At 43.7% G+C, this 17,933-nt stretch overlaps 1 protein-coding gene across 3 annotated transcripts in view; it reads right to left on the reverse strand.

The window, feature by feature from the left end:
• ZMIZ1 (zinc finger MIZ-type containing 1) overlaps positions 1 to 17,933 on the reverse strand; it is a 249,833-nt gene that overhangs the window by 117,642 nt on the left and 114,258 nt on the right. For all 3 annotated transcript variants that reach the window (XM_088526383.1, XM_088526384.1, XM_088526382.1), the window contains exon 4: positions 4,935 to 5,048. In XM_088526383.1, coding sequence (XP_088382509.1) covers positions 4,935 to 5,048 — 114 coding nt within the window. The remainder of the gene's footprint in view (positions 1 to 4,934; positions 5,049 to 17,933) is intronic.

The raw sequence follows: 17,933 nt of genomic DNA on the forward strand, positions 1-17,933 counted from the left end.
TGTAGATCTGAAGAACCAGCTCTTCCACCTGTAATTACCCTCATTCTGATCCTAGATTCAAACTTGATTTGAAATCTGATTTTTGAAAGGTCACAGTGTGATTTTTGCTTACACACTTTCCTGCACTGAGCACAAGAATTTAGCCAGATGAAGTCAATTTAGCAGCAGATACCTTGTGAGCACATCAGCTCTACTTCACTGCTTTTACTATCTAAGGAATCTTGTTCTGGGATCTCGGTCTTTTTTAAAGATATGGTTCTTGTCCTTTAAAAAAATTATTTTCATATTTGATTGAGGAAAAAATATTTATATCATGAATGATGACAGCTTTTCTGTTCTTAAAATGATCTGAAATAAAAACAAAAACAAACAAAAAAACACAGTCTCAATTTGAGGGTTTTCCAAGGAGAAATAAAATTTTAAAAAATACCACATATCACTATCATTAAAAAGGAACCTTTAGCAGGTACTTTCTACATTTTAACAGATACGCTTCTTCTTCAGCACTGTCTTCAGTAGTAAAACTATGCAGAGCTACAAGCAACATAAAAGATGTAAATGAAATACATGAAATTCAGATACGCAGTACAAGTATGACTTGGTTGTGGGGTTTTAATTATTTATTTAAAGAGTAACGTTTCTTAAACAAGTATGCTCTAAACTATCGCCATTTCACCCCTGAGGTTGGTCCTACATTCAAGAGAAGACATCTAAATAGCATCAAGATAGCAAAAAAAGGATGTTTTTAATGAATATCTTAACACAGAATTTTGTGGGCAAACTGTCATAGGAAGTGTCACGTTCCAGATGAAAAGACAAAGTCAGGTCCTAACCACTATGGTCAAAGATCCCATTTTCGACAACAGAAGTTCTGTTAAATTCTGTTCCTTGGCCAGCAACCAACTCAGGTAAGCACCTCGTGCTGACCTAGTTTTCTCCTACCGTCCCAAACAGCTGTGGAGTTTGGTTTTAATCTCTCACACGAAGCCCCAGCTCTGCTCCTCTCACGTGCTGTCCCGCGGACACCATGAGCTCTGCGAGCGCTAGGCCGAGCCAGTAAGAGAACCAAGCGGCGCCTTCCTCGCCCTGCTGAAGGCAGCTCAGGGCAAGGTGTGAAGGAGCCCACGCGCTCTGCTGTGCCTTCCTCACCCGTTCGGTTGCAGAGCAGGCACGAGGGGCAGCGGTGCCCTCAGTAAGGTCGGTTACATGCCAGACTGTTCGGCAAGAGCAGAGCAGCGGGACGAGACTGCAATGCATCAGTCAATGGGCAGAGAGTCGGCAACTGCTTCAACGCTAACAAAAATACAGTTATGTTTGGTCTGTGGAGGTTATTTTAAACAGCTCCCTGTAACGCTATGCAAGAATTCACGTCACATACCAAACAGCATCATACCCATTGCAATGACAACAATTTACAGGACCCATGGTTTCAATTATAATTTGACTTTTGGCCTTCCAACAGTCCTATCTGATTTCAAAATAACTACTGTTGAAAAAGACCACCTCACTTTCCTTGGCAAATTACAAGAGACTTTATTGTCTCAGAAAAAATCAAAATTTGCTCACATGTTTCATGAAAGCTGTTTAAGGGAACCTTTCTGCAGTCTGCAGCTTGCAAGACAGTCAAAGCTCACCCTCTCTCCTTGATTTTTTATTTATCTGCTTAAATGGGTTTCTTTTTATTACTCACTCAGTTTGGTCATTTTCTATAATGCATGAGCATAAAAAACGCAAGCTCTAGAATTAGAGTTCTGCAGAACTGCCTGAACATGATAGTAATACACTTGGAGTGGCACATATTTTTTATAAAATCATCACAGCTTTGGGGGCTTACTGCATAAAAAAAAAGTTTATTTTTAGAGTACAGAGATGTCACAAGATGTACGTGGGTCTAGGGTACCCATGCACCCTAAACCTTTCCTCTTGTAATGGTTTGTACTGCCTAGAATTATTTCAGTTTTACTCACTGTTTTGGCTGGAACGAGCCAAAAAAAAAAAAAATCTGATATCCCTGCAGAGCTGCTATTAAATTGGTTATTCTTAATACCATAGAAATCTGTCTGGATGTTCCCTCATTACTTCTGCATCTAAACTTTGCCGTATGTGAATGGATGATTTGTTCATTCTTGAGAGATTGCACTTCTGCAGTCATGACATTAATTTCTTTTTGGATTAATATATACCAAGTTATACTCTAGTAGAATATGATGACTTCATATCCTTTCATGGCTCCAGGAACAGTTTAGTACCCAGCTTTTTCCTTGTCCAGATAGCTAAGAGCATAGATTGTCATGAAGGAAAAAAAATTCCTTTTGTCCACTGAAGAGGAGGAGCCTTATGAGCAAGTGGTTTTAGTATCTGCAGATTTTCTGCACTTCCTGCACGGGCCTTTAGGAATCCATACAATGCAAGTGATATACTGATGGCAGAGGCTACTTGTTTTAAAAAGCATATCCCAAAATTATGGAGTTTTGGGGTACTTTGTGTCTTTGAATGGGGATTTTAAGAACCAGCAAAATACAACTATAATCTTGCTTGAGGAGTTGAATAGAATTTCACACTGATTTTCCATTATCTTTTTTAGTATAATGCTCATGAAGAACAACACTAATAAACACTATTAGGAGTGGCTCCTAATAGTACAGAACATGCAGTAAAACAAGTTACTGTTAAATTATTTATGACTTTCCTGCATTTCAGCTGCTTTTCACTTATTTGCAATTTTCTGAATAATTTCTCTGGAACTGGAAAGTTCTAACATGTTTGTTGAATTAAGGTAGACACATAAACTTCCTATAAAAGGCCTAAACAATAAGCCTCAACAGTTACCTGTGTTAAATTTCCAAAAGAAAAAGAAAATCTTTCGAAAAGGTTATAAATGAGCAAGCTCAGAGAGACTGAAAAAAGAAGTGTTAGAGGATAAGGAGACTCTACCCATAGTACAATTAGTTATTAAAAAGCAACGGGAATTCTCAGACCCTTGATTTAAACTCACATGGAAAAGCATGTTTAGTGGGAAGTAGAGAGACATGAAAGAATATTGTCATTAGAGGGGTTTTAACTCTAAGAGCAAGAACTTTACAGTCCTTTTAATTTTCATGCTCTCTGCAAGTCCTCCGTACTTATCTAGCACAAACCAAGCCAGCAATGCAGGCTTCTGTGTTTCTCCCTGTTGGGAACATGACGAGATTGCAGCACGCACCGGGATGCTGCTGCCGGCCGGCGCGGCGCCGCACACGGCGCTGCCTGTGAGAGAGGAATTGCACCCCGCGTTATCCAGGGCTGGGGGAGGAACGTGAAGCAAAGCAGCACATGCTGTTCCAATGATAACAGTACTTAGATAACAAAGATCTTTTTCTTGTCAGGAAAAAAAGAGAGAGGAGTTTCATCTCAAGAAACTCTGCTAACAAGATATTGCGCATTTTACCTCTCTGTTTTCCACGGGCATTTTCTTCTCTCTTCCCTGTGCTCTGTGAACACATTGAATCACTAGCAGTCAAGACCTTATTATGACCCTGCACTAGGCAGGACTGCAGGTCTGCTTTTGCAGAAAGGAAAGATTTAAATAGCAAAGATGACGCAGGTAAGATTTACAACTTTCTAGCAGAGATCTGTGGAGAAATACTGTGCGTAGGTTGCCTACAGGATACTTGAGTTCACTGTCTCCTTTCCCAAATGCTAATGCCAAGGCTTCAGTCTAGCTAATTTAACATAAAATATATATGAAATATATTCATGTTTACATCAGATCCTATAAACTTTTTAATGTTTGAGATTATTTATTAAGGATAAGTTACATTGCAAACAAAATCTTTAAATAGCATATCTTCAGACTGCTGTAAGCTTTCTAATTCTCTTTAAATTCTTTTACTACTTGGGGGAATGATATACAGCTCCTTATATATCACTGCTTTTATTCTAACTTTTTGATGTAAAATCAGAGATGCTATACACTTGAGCACACTAAGATGGAGCCATTCCTTAACATTTGGATTCCTGCAGCTCAACGTAAGTCTTAGGGGCTGTTTTCTCCACATCAGTTACATACGAAATGAAACTCATCTTGGTACTTCCCCCCCTCCACAACAAGTACTGGTAAGGCAAGTGTGGTACAAAAGCAAGCTCCTCATTAATCACTTGTAAATTGTTATCTCCTTCATGACTACTTATTCAGATCATCTTGTTCTGCAAATTGCAGTGAAGCTTCCAAACACTCCTGTTCCAGAGAGAGTTGAATTCCTCTAAACTCCTGACTGCAAGTAACAATTTTGGACTGGATTCTCCTGCTTGGAGCATGGGAAAAAAGCTTTCAAAACCATAAGAATGCTGTTATGTACACAAGAAATCTATTTTCAATACTTTATAACAAAGTTGCTTTAAGAATTACAGTGGCCTTATAAAGGTATGAAAAGCACTGCAGTCTATAAAACTGTTAAAATTATCATGGCAGAATAAACCTGCAGTCAATATCTGCACAAGCTAAGCCAAGGGGCATGTCAGAAACACTGTTTAGCTGAAGGTAGGGCATGCTTCATGTAGAAAACAGGTTGCTCTCCAAAGCCATTTAGAAAATGGGAAAAGGAACTACATGCCTGAAAAGTTTGTTAACTGAATATGAAGACCACTCACCTGGCAATGTCAAGTGATGAAAACACATGCTGTGTGTGCAGAGCACGTAATCTAACTTGTGCGTTTCTAAGTAAACTAACTGTAAAAATGGTGTTCCCTTTTATGATTCTACTTCTTGTTACCACATATTGCTTCACGCTATGTAACAAAATCAAATAAACAATTGTCCTTCATGTTGTTCTTCAGTGAGCTTTTCACACTTAAAAAACAAAACAAACTCCACAAAATGTAGCACTGAGAGCAGCTCCTAGGCCACGACAGACAGCACATGGCACAAATTGACACCACAGGAAGAGCGGACCTACCGTCAAACAACCCATCAGGCTCTGCTCGAAGGGTCTCTGGAAGGCTCTGGGGTCCCCGCACCAGTCCAGGAGCTCTGTAGCTGCATTATGGAAGTTCGCAGGGTTCTGTAAGTGCTGGCAAGAGAAGCAGCAGCAACATGGTAAGTAAGGTACGCAAGGGGTGACACACAGTCTTTTACATTACACCAATTCACAGTTTGGAAACTAGGAAAAACATGCATTTTGAAAACCCGAAAATTAGATGGCAAAAATGGAAAATCCTACTTAATTCATTCTCATTAAAATTTATGTAGACCACTGATTTTCTGATAATAGTTTCTAATTCAGACTTCTCATTTTCTAATATGAACTTAGTAGTTCGGGATGACCTTGAGCTGAGTTCCTCTGATTTCCTTTCTCGATAACATTACTCCTCATATTTGCCTGTAATGGATTCTACTTGGACACCAAAACTGGCCAAGCCCGAATTTTTGGAATTTTCAAGTTTTCTGTTTATTCTTGGCCTCAGGCTTATCTCCAGCTGCTGCCTAGGGACACGCAGTATGGCCCTGCCTTCCAGCAGTCTGGATTTCAACCCTTGCTTGCAAGCTGGGGCCTAGCTCAGCAGCCTCTGAGCAGACACAGCAGGGCAAAGCCACTGCACAGATCCCTGCTTGGAGCTGGGAGGATGCTCACCCTAGCATTTGGATCATGAGTTCCTACAAGGAGGCTCCACGCAGCACTGGGAGGAATCTGGGAGGATCAATTTCAGGATCACAAGAACTGGAGGGATGCTTTTCGACAGAAGGATGGCTGGGATACTGCCACAACGCAAAACGTGACAGCACAGAACCCAAACAGAGATTGCACAGCAGAGCCCTGCTCTAAGCCTAGGTGCTTAGGAGCTCAGCTTCTCTTTTTGGAGGTTACTTGCTCAAGGCAAGTTCCCATCTCCTACCCTCACTCCTGGCTTTGTGCTGAACAAGCTGGCATCCTACTAAGAGTTTGTAAACTTACCTGATACCACAATCCATGTTATCATCCTTCACTGTGCTGTATTACCCAACATATCTAGTACTTTGGTAGGAACAGAGCGGCAGCAGAGAATCACACAGAATCACAGAATGATTAAGGCTGGAAGAGACCTCTAGAGATCACCTAGTCCAATGCCCCTGCTCCAGCAGGGACACCCAGAGCACGTGGCACAGAAGATCTCCAGGGAAGGCGACTCCACAACCTCTCTGCGCAGCCTGTTCCAGGGCTCTGTCACCCTCACAGTAAAGAAGTTCTTCCTCATACGGAGGTGGAATTTCCTGTGTTTCAACTTGCACCCATTACCCCTTGTCCTGTCACTGGCCACCACCGAGAAGAGTTTGGTCCCATCCTCCCTACATTCTCCCCTCAGGTACTTGAACACATTAATCAAATCTCCTCTCAGCCTTCTTTTCTCCAGACTAAACAGGCCCAGCTCGCTTAGCCTTTCCTCATATGACAAATACTCCAGTCCCTTAATCATCTTTGTGGCTCTCCGCTGCACCCTCTCTAGAACCTCCATGTCCTTCTTGTACTGGGGAGCCCAGAATTGCACCCAGTATTCCAGGTACAGCCTCACCAGAGCTCCAAGAGGAGTGAAGGAAATCAGTTTAAACAAAAATATTGCCGCTTCTAGGGATACTTCTACCCACGCTGCAAGCAGCTCTTCCTCATACATCGTATATTCCATACCTTTCTAATTTTTAAAATTTACTTTAAAATCAGCTTTTGCATAACTTTTTTTTTCCAGATTACGGAGGGCAAGCTTACTTTTTGAGAATAAATGTGGAGAATATAAAGCAAATCCATCATGAATCAAAGCATATGGACAGGCACACTTTCCTCCCCAAGTTATGTACAAAAGTATTCTAAATATGCACTATATACATTTTATTTATTGGCAGCTTAAACATTGCACCCAGAGCAAAAAGCATTAATGTCATTCACATTCTCAGGACAAAAAGCCTGCTTGAGAAGGATAATATTATATCCTCTTAATTTCTTGTTTGTGGAATACAGAAATTTTCCTAGCTCTTGATCCAAGAACACAAGTACAAAACAGAACTTTTGCCAGACTCATCCATCAGCTTTGTTATGAAGCATTTACCATACACAGCTCCATCCTCTTCAGCTGAAATTATTGGCAGCATTTTAACAGAAGCAAGACCTGGCCTGAAGAGTCTAAGGTATAATGTGCTTCATGTACTCAGAGAAAAAGATATACCCCCTTAATAGACAATTCTGAGGAGGAGAAGAAAAAAATAGGCCTAGTGAGTCAAGACGACAAGGGTGGATTTAAGACCTGGGACATGCAGACAGACCCATTAAAGTGTATTGAGATCTTGCTGTGAAACATCCTGGTATACCTTCAAAACTACTACCCGTGAGTGATATAAGAAAGGGTCATCTCACACCACCATATTTACAAGCAACACTATATAGAAACACAGAAGATAAGATTATAGAAGATTTGTATGAATATAATGCAGCAACAAGCAAAGGCTAAAATGGACTGAAAGAACCAGTTATCTACCAGATAACTTTCCAAAAAGCAGATGATACTGAAACCTATTAGTGAAACACCACTATTTCCCTTAATTCAAAACCTACCAAAATTGTCACTTACAACCCTGAAAACCTAGCACCTTCCTAGCCCAAACACAAGCGAAATCACAGAAACGCTAGATGTCCTCCAAGAGGTACTAGACATGTGTGGTGAGTTATTACCGCAGGGATCTGCGGGTGGTGCTTTGAAGAGACAGTCTCTCCCAGTCATTTATTTTGGTCTTGGAAGCAACCTCGTGTTCTTTGCAGCTCTCTTATTAAGAGTCTGCTCAGGGGGATGGAGAAAACAGCAAATGGGGAGCGAAGTCTCCTGCTACGCCCAGCAAGAGGCAACGCCATCAGCACACGCTCCTTTCGGAGGGCTGGGCTGACACCAGGGCTGGACTGCAGGGAGGACACCAAGGTCTCCCTGCTGCTCACGGCCAAGCCTGGCTTCAAACTTTCATTAAATAAAAGAGCAGACCATCTTTGCGAGTCAGAGGGGCCATATGGGCACGGCATCACAGGTACACCGGGATCCAAGTTTATCAGCTTTCACACTAACTCGGTGTGCCTGTTCCATGCTTTGCTGCTCTGTAGTTACCTGGAGAAATCACATTCACAGGGGCACTTACAGGGAACAGCTGAAACGTTGGCAACGTTGGGTCCAACCATTCCAACGCAGAGCCACGTCTTGAAGCTCTTACTCCCCTCCAACTGGAAGGTGATCAAAAACTCAGCGATAGGTCCCAAACTGACTGCTTCGTACTATACCCCAAGGCAGACCCCGTGTGTGAAATATGCCTACGTAATAAGGATCTTATTTTTTAAAGGATACTAAAGCACAATCCAGTACTTTTAGCCCACACCCCCACACCAAAGCGTACACTTCCTGCAACCAAAAGCTTGATATAATTTCAGAGACAGAAACCAATTACCCAGATGGCAACGAAGCAAGGACACCAGCCTTATCTCTAAATATAGAGGACTGCAACCCAGATGTACGCTAGCATGTCCTAGACAGAACAGTACAGTAAGCAATCAAACAGCATCAGTCAAAATTAAGAGCACTTACAGGAACTTGAAGTTCTCATGCATAGATCAAGAAATGCTAACATGACAGCAATGGTATGGAAAGTGAAATCACTTAAACATGAAATCCATATGTTCTGACTTGCTGCTATAGAAAACAAATGTAGAATTTTGATTTACAAACGATGTATATTTCTGGGAGACATTTCCCCCCCCCCCTTTCATTTGAATACATCAGACTGAAGGCACAGCCCTAATTTGCTACAACTTAACCTATTCAAATTAAGATGTCATGCAAATAAGTTGCTTTTGAGCAGCAACTGCTTAACTATGCTAAACAAGTTATTCCATTTATTTACGTGATGTCGCACCAAATTATGAAGGCTGACTCAAGTTGTCTGTTTATTTTGCCGAGTTATGTCTGCTCTGTGTCTCGCTACTCGATTTAATTGAGCTTCTGCAGATAATGTAACTTATCACCCAGACGCCGTGCCACGCTGCTAGATTCTAGGTTAATTAGCAGTAGCCTACAGTCACTGCATTTCTCACATGGTTAGCCACTTGGACCCTGCCTACTGTCTAGCCTCACTAATCAACGCGCCTGGCAATTTTATATTAGCGACAGAAAACACTAGCAACACATGGAGCAATCGACTGCGCTGGAAAGAAAGGAAAACAGCAGCTCATTGACAGGGAGCCCCTTCTGCACTGCGGGATTAACCCGCTGTTGGCTGCTGGGCTCTGACCGAGGCTGACCTACACCTAAGGACACGTTTTCTGGACGTGCTGAGCCTGGCCTGGTGGCATCCACGGCCGAGAGGGAAGGTTTCGCGCTCTGCGCCCGGCCTGCACATCCCCGCCGCGTCCACGCGGCAGGCTCGCGCTGCTGACGTGACTGCAAACGTCTGCCCAGACACCGCGCGACTCCCCGCGCGATGGCGAGCGCGTTGCGGCCGCGCTCCGCCTGCAACACGCCGTGACACTGCTGCTCCCAGGGGCGCAGCTGCGCCATCGCGACAGCAGCAAGGCAAATTCAAGGTGAAATATTCTCTCCACCCCACAATTGCTGCTTTTTTACATAATGGTACTTTCAATTATTTCAACCTACAGAAATACCTTTTTTTTTTTTTTTTTTTTTTTAAGCATTAGTACCCCTTGTTAACCTCCCTAAAACACAGATACACACTGAAAAATGATTTTAGTACTCTGCTGCTGCTCATGCTTACTGGGAGACTTTCCTTAGTTCACACAACAGAATAATCCAAGTTTTGTAGAGCTTGTCTTAGGGCAGCAGGACACGAACTTTGGCAGGAATGAAAGTCAATGTTAAACCCATCTTTTCCAAAAAATGAGCCCAACATCCAGCACACCACAGGGTTTGCATAGAACTCATGACATTTAAAATGCACATATGCAAGTCTGAAGTTCACATGATCTGCTTGCTATTTTTTAGCTATTATTCACACTCTCCAGATTTTCTCGACAACAAAAGTTAAAATTCTCATAGCGTTGTAAAATCAAGGATTTCAAGAGCAAAACCAAACATACACCAATTATCATCAAACTATATATGTAAAAACCTATAATACTCAAAACTGTTGATGCAGAAGTTATACTTCATTTGGAGCTAAGCTGGTTAATGCTGGCTGAGGAACCGACCCACTCCTTTCCATGTCTACGTGACACTTCCACCCCTCGTGCATCTCAGCTCTATTCCAGGTGAGACAGTATGTGGTGTCCTGCTGTTCGTGCAGCTTCTGCCAGGTAATTAAGACTATTTTTTTGCCTGCCTGAACATTCATCTGGACATGCTTGCAGTCAGCTGTAGGAAAGATGTACTGCCGTGCTGAATAGGCAGGGGGGAGGAAAGCGAAGGGAATGGGGAGGAGGGGAACATGGAAAACAAGGAGACTACATGCTCTCCGGCTGCAGCAACACACGAGCAGCACTAGTGTGTGGTCCTGCACGTTAGCAAAGGAAGCGCGGCTCAGAAATGAAAAGCAATCACCCATCTGAAGGACGTAAAAGGATTCTCAGTCAGACACCCCTCTACGGAGTAACTGAGGGGAGACGAGACTGGTCACTCTGTGTTACTGAGCAGACAAACGTGTTTCTGGTAGACCTAAATTTGGTCAGTCTCAGCATCACGAGCTAGCAACAGAGGAGCTGCACATCGGCAACGGGCATTTGCTTTAATTCATTAGCAAAGGCTTTATTAGTTTATAACGTCAGCAGGCTGCAGGAGTGAGCCTGGCCACGGCCCCCCTTCCCCTGCCATGCGCAGGCAGCTACTTCGCTTCCTCATTCACAAAGAATTTTGCTTCTCCCAGGTTTTGCCCTCCACTAGCACAACTGGTGTTACAGGGACACCAACCCAGGCTGTGTTTAAACACCGAAAATGCCACGACCCAAAAGTCACAGCTTTTGTATTTTTATCTTTTTTTAGAGCCAAGTAATGTGACTATACTTTTCAAAGGCCATATATATGAGAAGCTATGCTTTGTACATTAAAAACTCATTTGAAATCACGATTCCAAACAAATAGTCCTTTTCTGTTTCAGGAGGATAGAGGGGAGTGTTGAGCTACGTTCTTTCTTCTGAGACGCTAATTTGTGCTTATCTAGATACAGTTATATATATTTCAATTCTCTACAGTCCCCTTCAATATCAAAGATTGTTTTATTTATCAAAAAAATTAAAAGGCTCAAGCTGTGCATTTTGTATTCAGATGATTTTTCCCCCAAAATTCAAGTGTTTTTGAGATTGAGAGATCCCTAATTAATAGAATTATCTTGCACTTACACGGCTCCTCTCACTGGAGACTTTATAAATATTTTATTAAACTCACGTTTTGATAAGCATTAGATACTCTGAGGGAGAAATTAAAGATCCATGTAAGCCATGGGTACTTATCAAAAGGGAATCTGCTCTGGCCCATTTGTCCACTGCAGTTTTCTTTTCAAGGGAAGAAAAAGCAGCACCTATGGAGCACAGACCAGCACCACTTCTCCAATGTTTTAAATACCCTGGATGAGGTGTGGAGGGCAGTCGCTACTGAAGGCAGGAGTTTGCATATTAAACAAATGAGGACACACACAAAAAAAAAAAAAGAAAAAAGAAAAAAAAAATGTCACTATAATGACATACTGCAAGCAGTAAGGGACCAAAGCCTGCACTAGAGCAGACCTGCACGGATGCTTCCTCCCCACACACTGTCACAGCACAGGGTGCATGTACAGATCAGTGTTGGTGTTTGAGAAGGGGAATGCCTGGAAAAACGGTGTCTGAAGAGCCAGGTCCCCTGCATAGGTCTCCTATAACCTCTGTGAGGAGGCCAGCGTATGTGCATGTTATAAGCACGGGTCTGCAGGAAAGAAAATCACTGCCACCTTCTCCTCTAGTTTTAGGAAAGTGGCAGAGACAGATTCAACATCCTGCTCCTCAAGCACCATACACAGAAGCCGAAAGAGCTAAAGCAGAGATTTCTCCTTCACTCTGCTGATCAGGATTACGTGGCTGCCTTCCTGCTCTCTTACAGCTTTCATATTTGGTAATAAAACCATAAAACCACCCGCTGCTGTTCCAACACACTCTCCCCTGACTAGGGGGACTTACAGACCTAACGACTTGAGTCCACACTGGCTCTGTGTGGCCATGGGCACACGAGTGACAAGATGCCTCTGTGTTCATCCATCGCGAGAGGGACCCACGCGCGGTCCCATCTCGGCACCTGTTACCAGCAGCACCCAGAGGGCCGTTACGCCAGCTGAGAGCACCGCAGACAGCGCAGTTCACAAAAGACTCAAAATAATCAAATGACTGAGAGAAATATTTCCTTAATTGCTCACAAAGATACAGAGCTGTGAAGAGACAGAGCTTGTTCTTTCCCTGAGGCCACATAAGGCTCCCATCCATTCTTCAGTCTGCATCACGCCTCAGCTGCATCACGGAAACAGTTTGCTTAGCCAGTCCGTTCACTCCTCCTGGGAACGGAAACAAGCCATTTTCCATCAGCATCCCCCTGTTTTTACATGACAGCATGAGACGCCCATATATGTCTATATATGAGATGTCTATCTTGCACATATACCTTCCCTCTCATTTCTACCTTTCCTCTTCATTCCTTTTCCTATTGAGGATTTAATGATACCAACCCTTTCTTCTCTACAGCCTTTATACTTTAAAGCAAGTAGCTTCCTACATATCTCAACACATTATTAACTTTTTCAAAGCAGTGGTCATACTATTTCCCTTTAAATTCTGCAAGCAGCACTATGTGAATATCCAAATATCTGCTCGAAGTGTTACAAATATTACCAATGAAATTAGGCTCATTTGTTCCAGATTTGTTTACTTGCCTACTTTCAAAAGAAAGCTGACCTGCACACTTACTGTTTTGTAACAGACAACCACGTGAGGGCAACAGGAAAACTAGGGAGTCCACCTAAATAACTGCACGTTATAAGGCATGGAATCATTCGAGGCACACATAGGAGCACTTTGAGAGGTTGGTGGAGTTTTTTTCCAAACAGTTCTTTCCATATCAAGGGGTTTTACAGACATGAACTACGAGCTAGCAGAGCTCTCGTCAGGGAGGTCACCACCACCGCTGCACCGCCGAGAAGAAAGGAGGCCACCCGAGGATACCAAGCGAGTCCCCGGCAAGGGGAAGCAGCAGCTCTGACTCCAACTTAGGCACTGACTGACTCAGGCACCGAACCAAATGTTTAAAATGCATCTGTATGAATTTTACTGCTTCATTTTCTAAATTTCCAAAGAATAACTACACTAGTTCTGAAAAATACAAAGTAGTCTTTAGTATGCCCCAGTCAAGCAACATTACATTACACTGACATATTTTGTTTTCCAATTAATGCTTGACTCATTTTAGTAAGTTACTCATGGTGCTTTTTATAGCACTTTTAATCAACTGAATTTATCTTTATTATTTTAATCTCTTAATCTATAAAGAGATAAAATTTCAAGGTGACTAAAATGACCACTACATGAACCAATGCCACTGTGTTGCATGTAAAACCCACACAATCTAGTCTCATGGGCCCTACCAGTCAGTCAGACTTTACAGAGCTATTTCAAACCAAAAGGAACAACTCTTGCAGAAACAGTTTGGGGGTCCTTTTACATAGCAGACTCTGCAAGATTAAATTCAATGAAACTCATTTGGTATAATTGCTGCTGACAAAGACCTTGGGTTGTTTTGGGGAAGGCCCTGTGAATGAAGTGGTGGGAAGGAAGCATTTGTGCTTCCCGGTGATTTTAGCTGGCCGCCCTGCAGGGAACCCCACAGCCACCTCTGCGCAGGGCAGTCCCATGGCCTGCAGCATGGGGAACGACTGGCAGTTCACAAACATTCCCTTGTGTTTACCCTGAAAATGACCCAAAGGCAAACCCAAACTCCCCCACTTGGAATCATGCCGTGACTCACTAGAGTTAAATTACTCGCATGTGGTCTCTAACAGTGTGACTGTTTCCAAAGAACCCTTGGGGGGACCAGGGGGCAAACACTAGGGGCAACTGCTTCACACACTTTCTCCAGTCTCCACTTTCGCTGCAGAAAGCACATCTCTGCCTGGCATTTCAGGAAACTGCTCCAAGTTGATTTACCTTTAAAAGACCTACCTCAACTTCCTATTCATGGAACCCTCAGTGAGCATCTGAAAATGCTCCTGGCTCCATCCCCGAGCCAAATGCTCCCCAGTTGTTACGTGCTGCTCTGCAGAGCACAGCGGGGACCCTCGCACGAGGCTTGGGGTCTCCACCTTCCCCTCCCTCCCTCTCACTGCTTCTTCTCGTCTCACTATTTCCAGAGTGCCTTTTGTGGGCACCCAAATCACAGAAGAGCAAGGTTTGCAGAGTGGTTTCTCAATTTTGGAGCAAGGCGAGAAGTTTATTCAGCTTAAGTCTAAAAGACTTTTCTCATTTTTTTTTTCTGAGTTTATATGTGCTTCAAAACAATGTAAGAAATAGTTTAATATTTGGGACTTTTTACTGTAGGAATTGCAACAAATACCTTCCAAGAATTAGTTTCAGAGATTCACTTTTAAGCAACAAACTACTCTTAATTAAAGCTCCCCCACACTATTTAGTGGCCTAAGCTTCTGCTATTCAGGCTTACTTTGGCTCCCGGAAAACTGTAGCAGGAAAATGTAACACATGAACATAACATTTCATTTCTAACCCTGCTGCTTCCAAAGAGAGACCCATGAGTGTCTAAAACAGCCTATGTAGGAATATTAGGTCCCAAAATTTCTGCATAACTTCTGCAGGCTTCTTGTCTTATTTATGGCCCTGTCAGAGCTTGCTTTAATATGACTCTAAATTATCTGTGTAGCTTTTTATGAGCAAAATATATATCCTTCATAGCATTTCCCTTGCTTTTACGTTAGTGTTTTAATGCCACAATAAACAAAATCCTTATTTACTAATCCAGCTGGCTAAAATATTATCAGCCCAAAATACCAAATGCTTGAACTGCTTGAAGGATTGTTCCTTGCTTTAGTACCGGCTGCTGTGCACTTAAACCAGGCAAGGGAGAGGCCTCCCCACCACTGCCACAGTTCCCCTACTGCTCTTGCAAGCATGCTGGAGCTGGAATAACAGCCCAGATCGGAATCCTGAAGACTCCGATTCCAACACGGACTTATGTTTAATATCAAAATAAGAGCGGGGAAAAAGAGAAGGAAAAAAAAAAGAGTGAAGAGACTACCCAATAAAAACACTTTGAGCTGGAAAACAGCACGTTCTGCCAAAAGAAAAAAATCATTTATTTTAGCAGTCCAGCTGTTGGTAGCAGCATCTCCTCTCACAGCACCTGTAACTGCTCAATCTAACAGGAAGCAAAGCACCCCATAGTGACCCTTCTCTTCCGAAGGATCCATCACTTTCCATCTACAGCCATATTGTTATGTCTTTCTAGAAAGGGCACCTCTCTCTCTTGCATCATCTTCTGCAGATAGAAATCAACAGCCCAAATTAGACAGAAGAGGAAAAATCTACGTCTGTCAGACTGGGTCAGCTAAGGACAAAATATTTCATTCTGCTGCACAGCAATATGTAGCTGCTCATGTTCACTTGAGCATTTCCCTTATCCTGATCTGCCTTGCAAAGAGCCATATGGAAATGCCGCCCTTCCGCAGGTAGGAATGCCCCTTTCATTCCCCGAATGGTGCAGAATTACAGGGCTGACAAGCACGTTCTTTTTTCTCAGGATGGATCATCTGGAAGCATCCTTGGAAACTTATATAAATTCTTACTGGACAACAATTTGGGAGCGGTATGGGGATTTTTGCAAAGCTCAGAAGAAAGGACAAAGGCATGAAGATTTCAAGTGGGTCAGTGCTATATCAGCAGATTTCTGCTGGCAAAGTCAGGTCTACCAATGAAGTCGAGAGAAATGTTTGCCCTGCCAGGAAGCCCCTCATGGCAGACACAGTCTTATCAGCTGCTTTGTGCTTTTCCCAGCATAATCTGTTGATGAAGTATAATGTGAACAACAGTAAAAAGAGCAGCTATGTTCACGTAGGCAAATCCATGAACATCAGCAGTCTGCACATTTGCATTGATCCGAGCCATAAAAAGGACAGAAACCTGACTAAATTTTCATCTAACAAGCAGGATACGTTTCCCAGGCGTTCAGCCAGCTCCATCTGCAGAGATTCAAGCAAGGTACACTAATCATCGTGTGGGAGACGGCAACCAGCACGGTAACAAACCAGCTCCCGTAAGAGCTGACTCACAGCATACCTGGACACACTTCCCAGCCTGGAGGCTCCTGCTGCCTCCTCAGCACTGCCCGTGCGGTGCGTGAAAGCCCAGCCTGCCCTCCCTTCCCCCCAGCCCTCTCCCTTGGCAGGCGCTGCCCGCGGCGCATTCCCCACGCGCTCAGCGAGCCAGGAGCGAGCTCCGTTCCCACAGCACGCGGAGCCCCGCGCGCCGACGGCTCTCGGCATCAGAGCCACCCCCTCCCGGCAGCTCCTTTCCCAGGCAGGGCTACGGTCCCTAAATTCAAGTGCTGCACTAGCTGCAGGGCTGCCGTTGCATTCACAGGAATAAGCAGGAAATGCGCAGATATGAAGGGAGAGCCAGACACGGCGTCACAGGCACCTCAGACATGCTGTCAGGTATCACGTATCACCACAGAGCAAGAACTCCACTGCTGGTGCCCAGCTGAAATGGGGGACGCCCAAAACTATGTGACAAATCCCTAGGAGTTTCAACGGTGCGTCCTTGCTTGCCGATATGGCAATCGTATTGGTAGGACCAGACCCGTGGTTACACACAGAAAGGCAGATTCCTCTGGATCCTGTGGATGGCAGCAGCCTAACTAAGAGCTTAACACGCGTGCATATTTCTGACAAACCAATGAACCGATGACTCGGGTGGTAGCAGCGTTTTGCAGGGCTGTGCCCACGCTGCCCAGCACCACCTCCACAGGCGGCGGGCTGGACCCCCAGGCCAACTGGCCGCCTTCCACCAATGCCCCTCGGGAGCTGTCCGCGTGCCTCCAGAGCACGTGTTCGCACGGCTGCCGCAAGCACGGCCTTCCCTTGCTCCTTCCTTCGCGGCTCCGCAGCCCGAGGAAGGCAGGCAGCGCTGGGCCGGGACAGCATGGGCCAGAACGATGCAGGCCCGGAATGCGGAGCGGCAGGCCTGCCCCCGGCCTGCGGGGCCGGAGAACCACGTGCATGTCAGTTGTGCCTAAACACACCTGACTGCCGCACAGGGATGTTCCAGCAGACCGAGCAAGGAAGCAGACAAAGAATTTGCAGCTATGGGTCGCAGAAAAAAAAAAAAAAAAAAAAAAAAAAGATAGCAATGAAACACAGCAGTGATGGATCATTCAACCAATAAACTGTAACATTCTAGGCCTCCCAAGTTCCCTTGTCAGGGAAAGAAAGCATCACTTGGCCATCAGCCTCACTGCTACATGTTATTTCATGTGCAAGTCCTAAAAAAAAAAAAAAAAACTATAGCATGTACCTAGGTTACAAGCAAAAAGTATGCATTTCTAAGTAAATACACCCTTCATAACAATACTGCTAATTTTCAAAATTCATGAAGACTAACATTTTTTTGAAGATTCATTAAAACTTTTTCAGATAAAGCTCATACTAGTTCACATCAACTACTCCAAAATACATTAAAAATGTAATTGCGGTTAGGACTGCTGAGCATCTACATGAATCTACAAAAATAATTTGGAAAAGCAGGATGAGTTTGTTTCAGGCTTAAATGGTACCAGTTATGCAAATAGCCAGAGAACTCTCTTTTCCCCTGAACTGCCAGCTACCAAAACCCAGTTGCTGGATGAAGAAAGAAAGGGGACAGCTTGTTTCCAATCGCAGAAAGAAAAGACCAACACAGACACAGAGCAACCACAGCTTTTAGCAT

The sequence above is a fragment of the Tinamus guttatus genome, unplaced genomic scaffold (assembly GCF_059628265.1).
Source record: "Tinamus guttatus ecotype Peru unplaced genomic scaffold, ASM5962826v1 Tinamus_guttatus_pri_ptg000246l, whole genome shotgun sequence".
Taxonomy (NCBI): Eukaryota; Metazoa; Chordata; class Aves; order Tinamiformes; family Tinamidae; genus Tinamus; species Tinamus guttatus.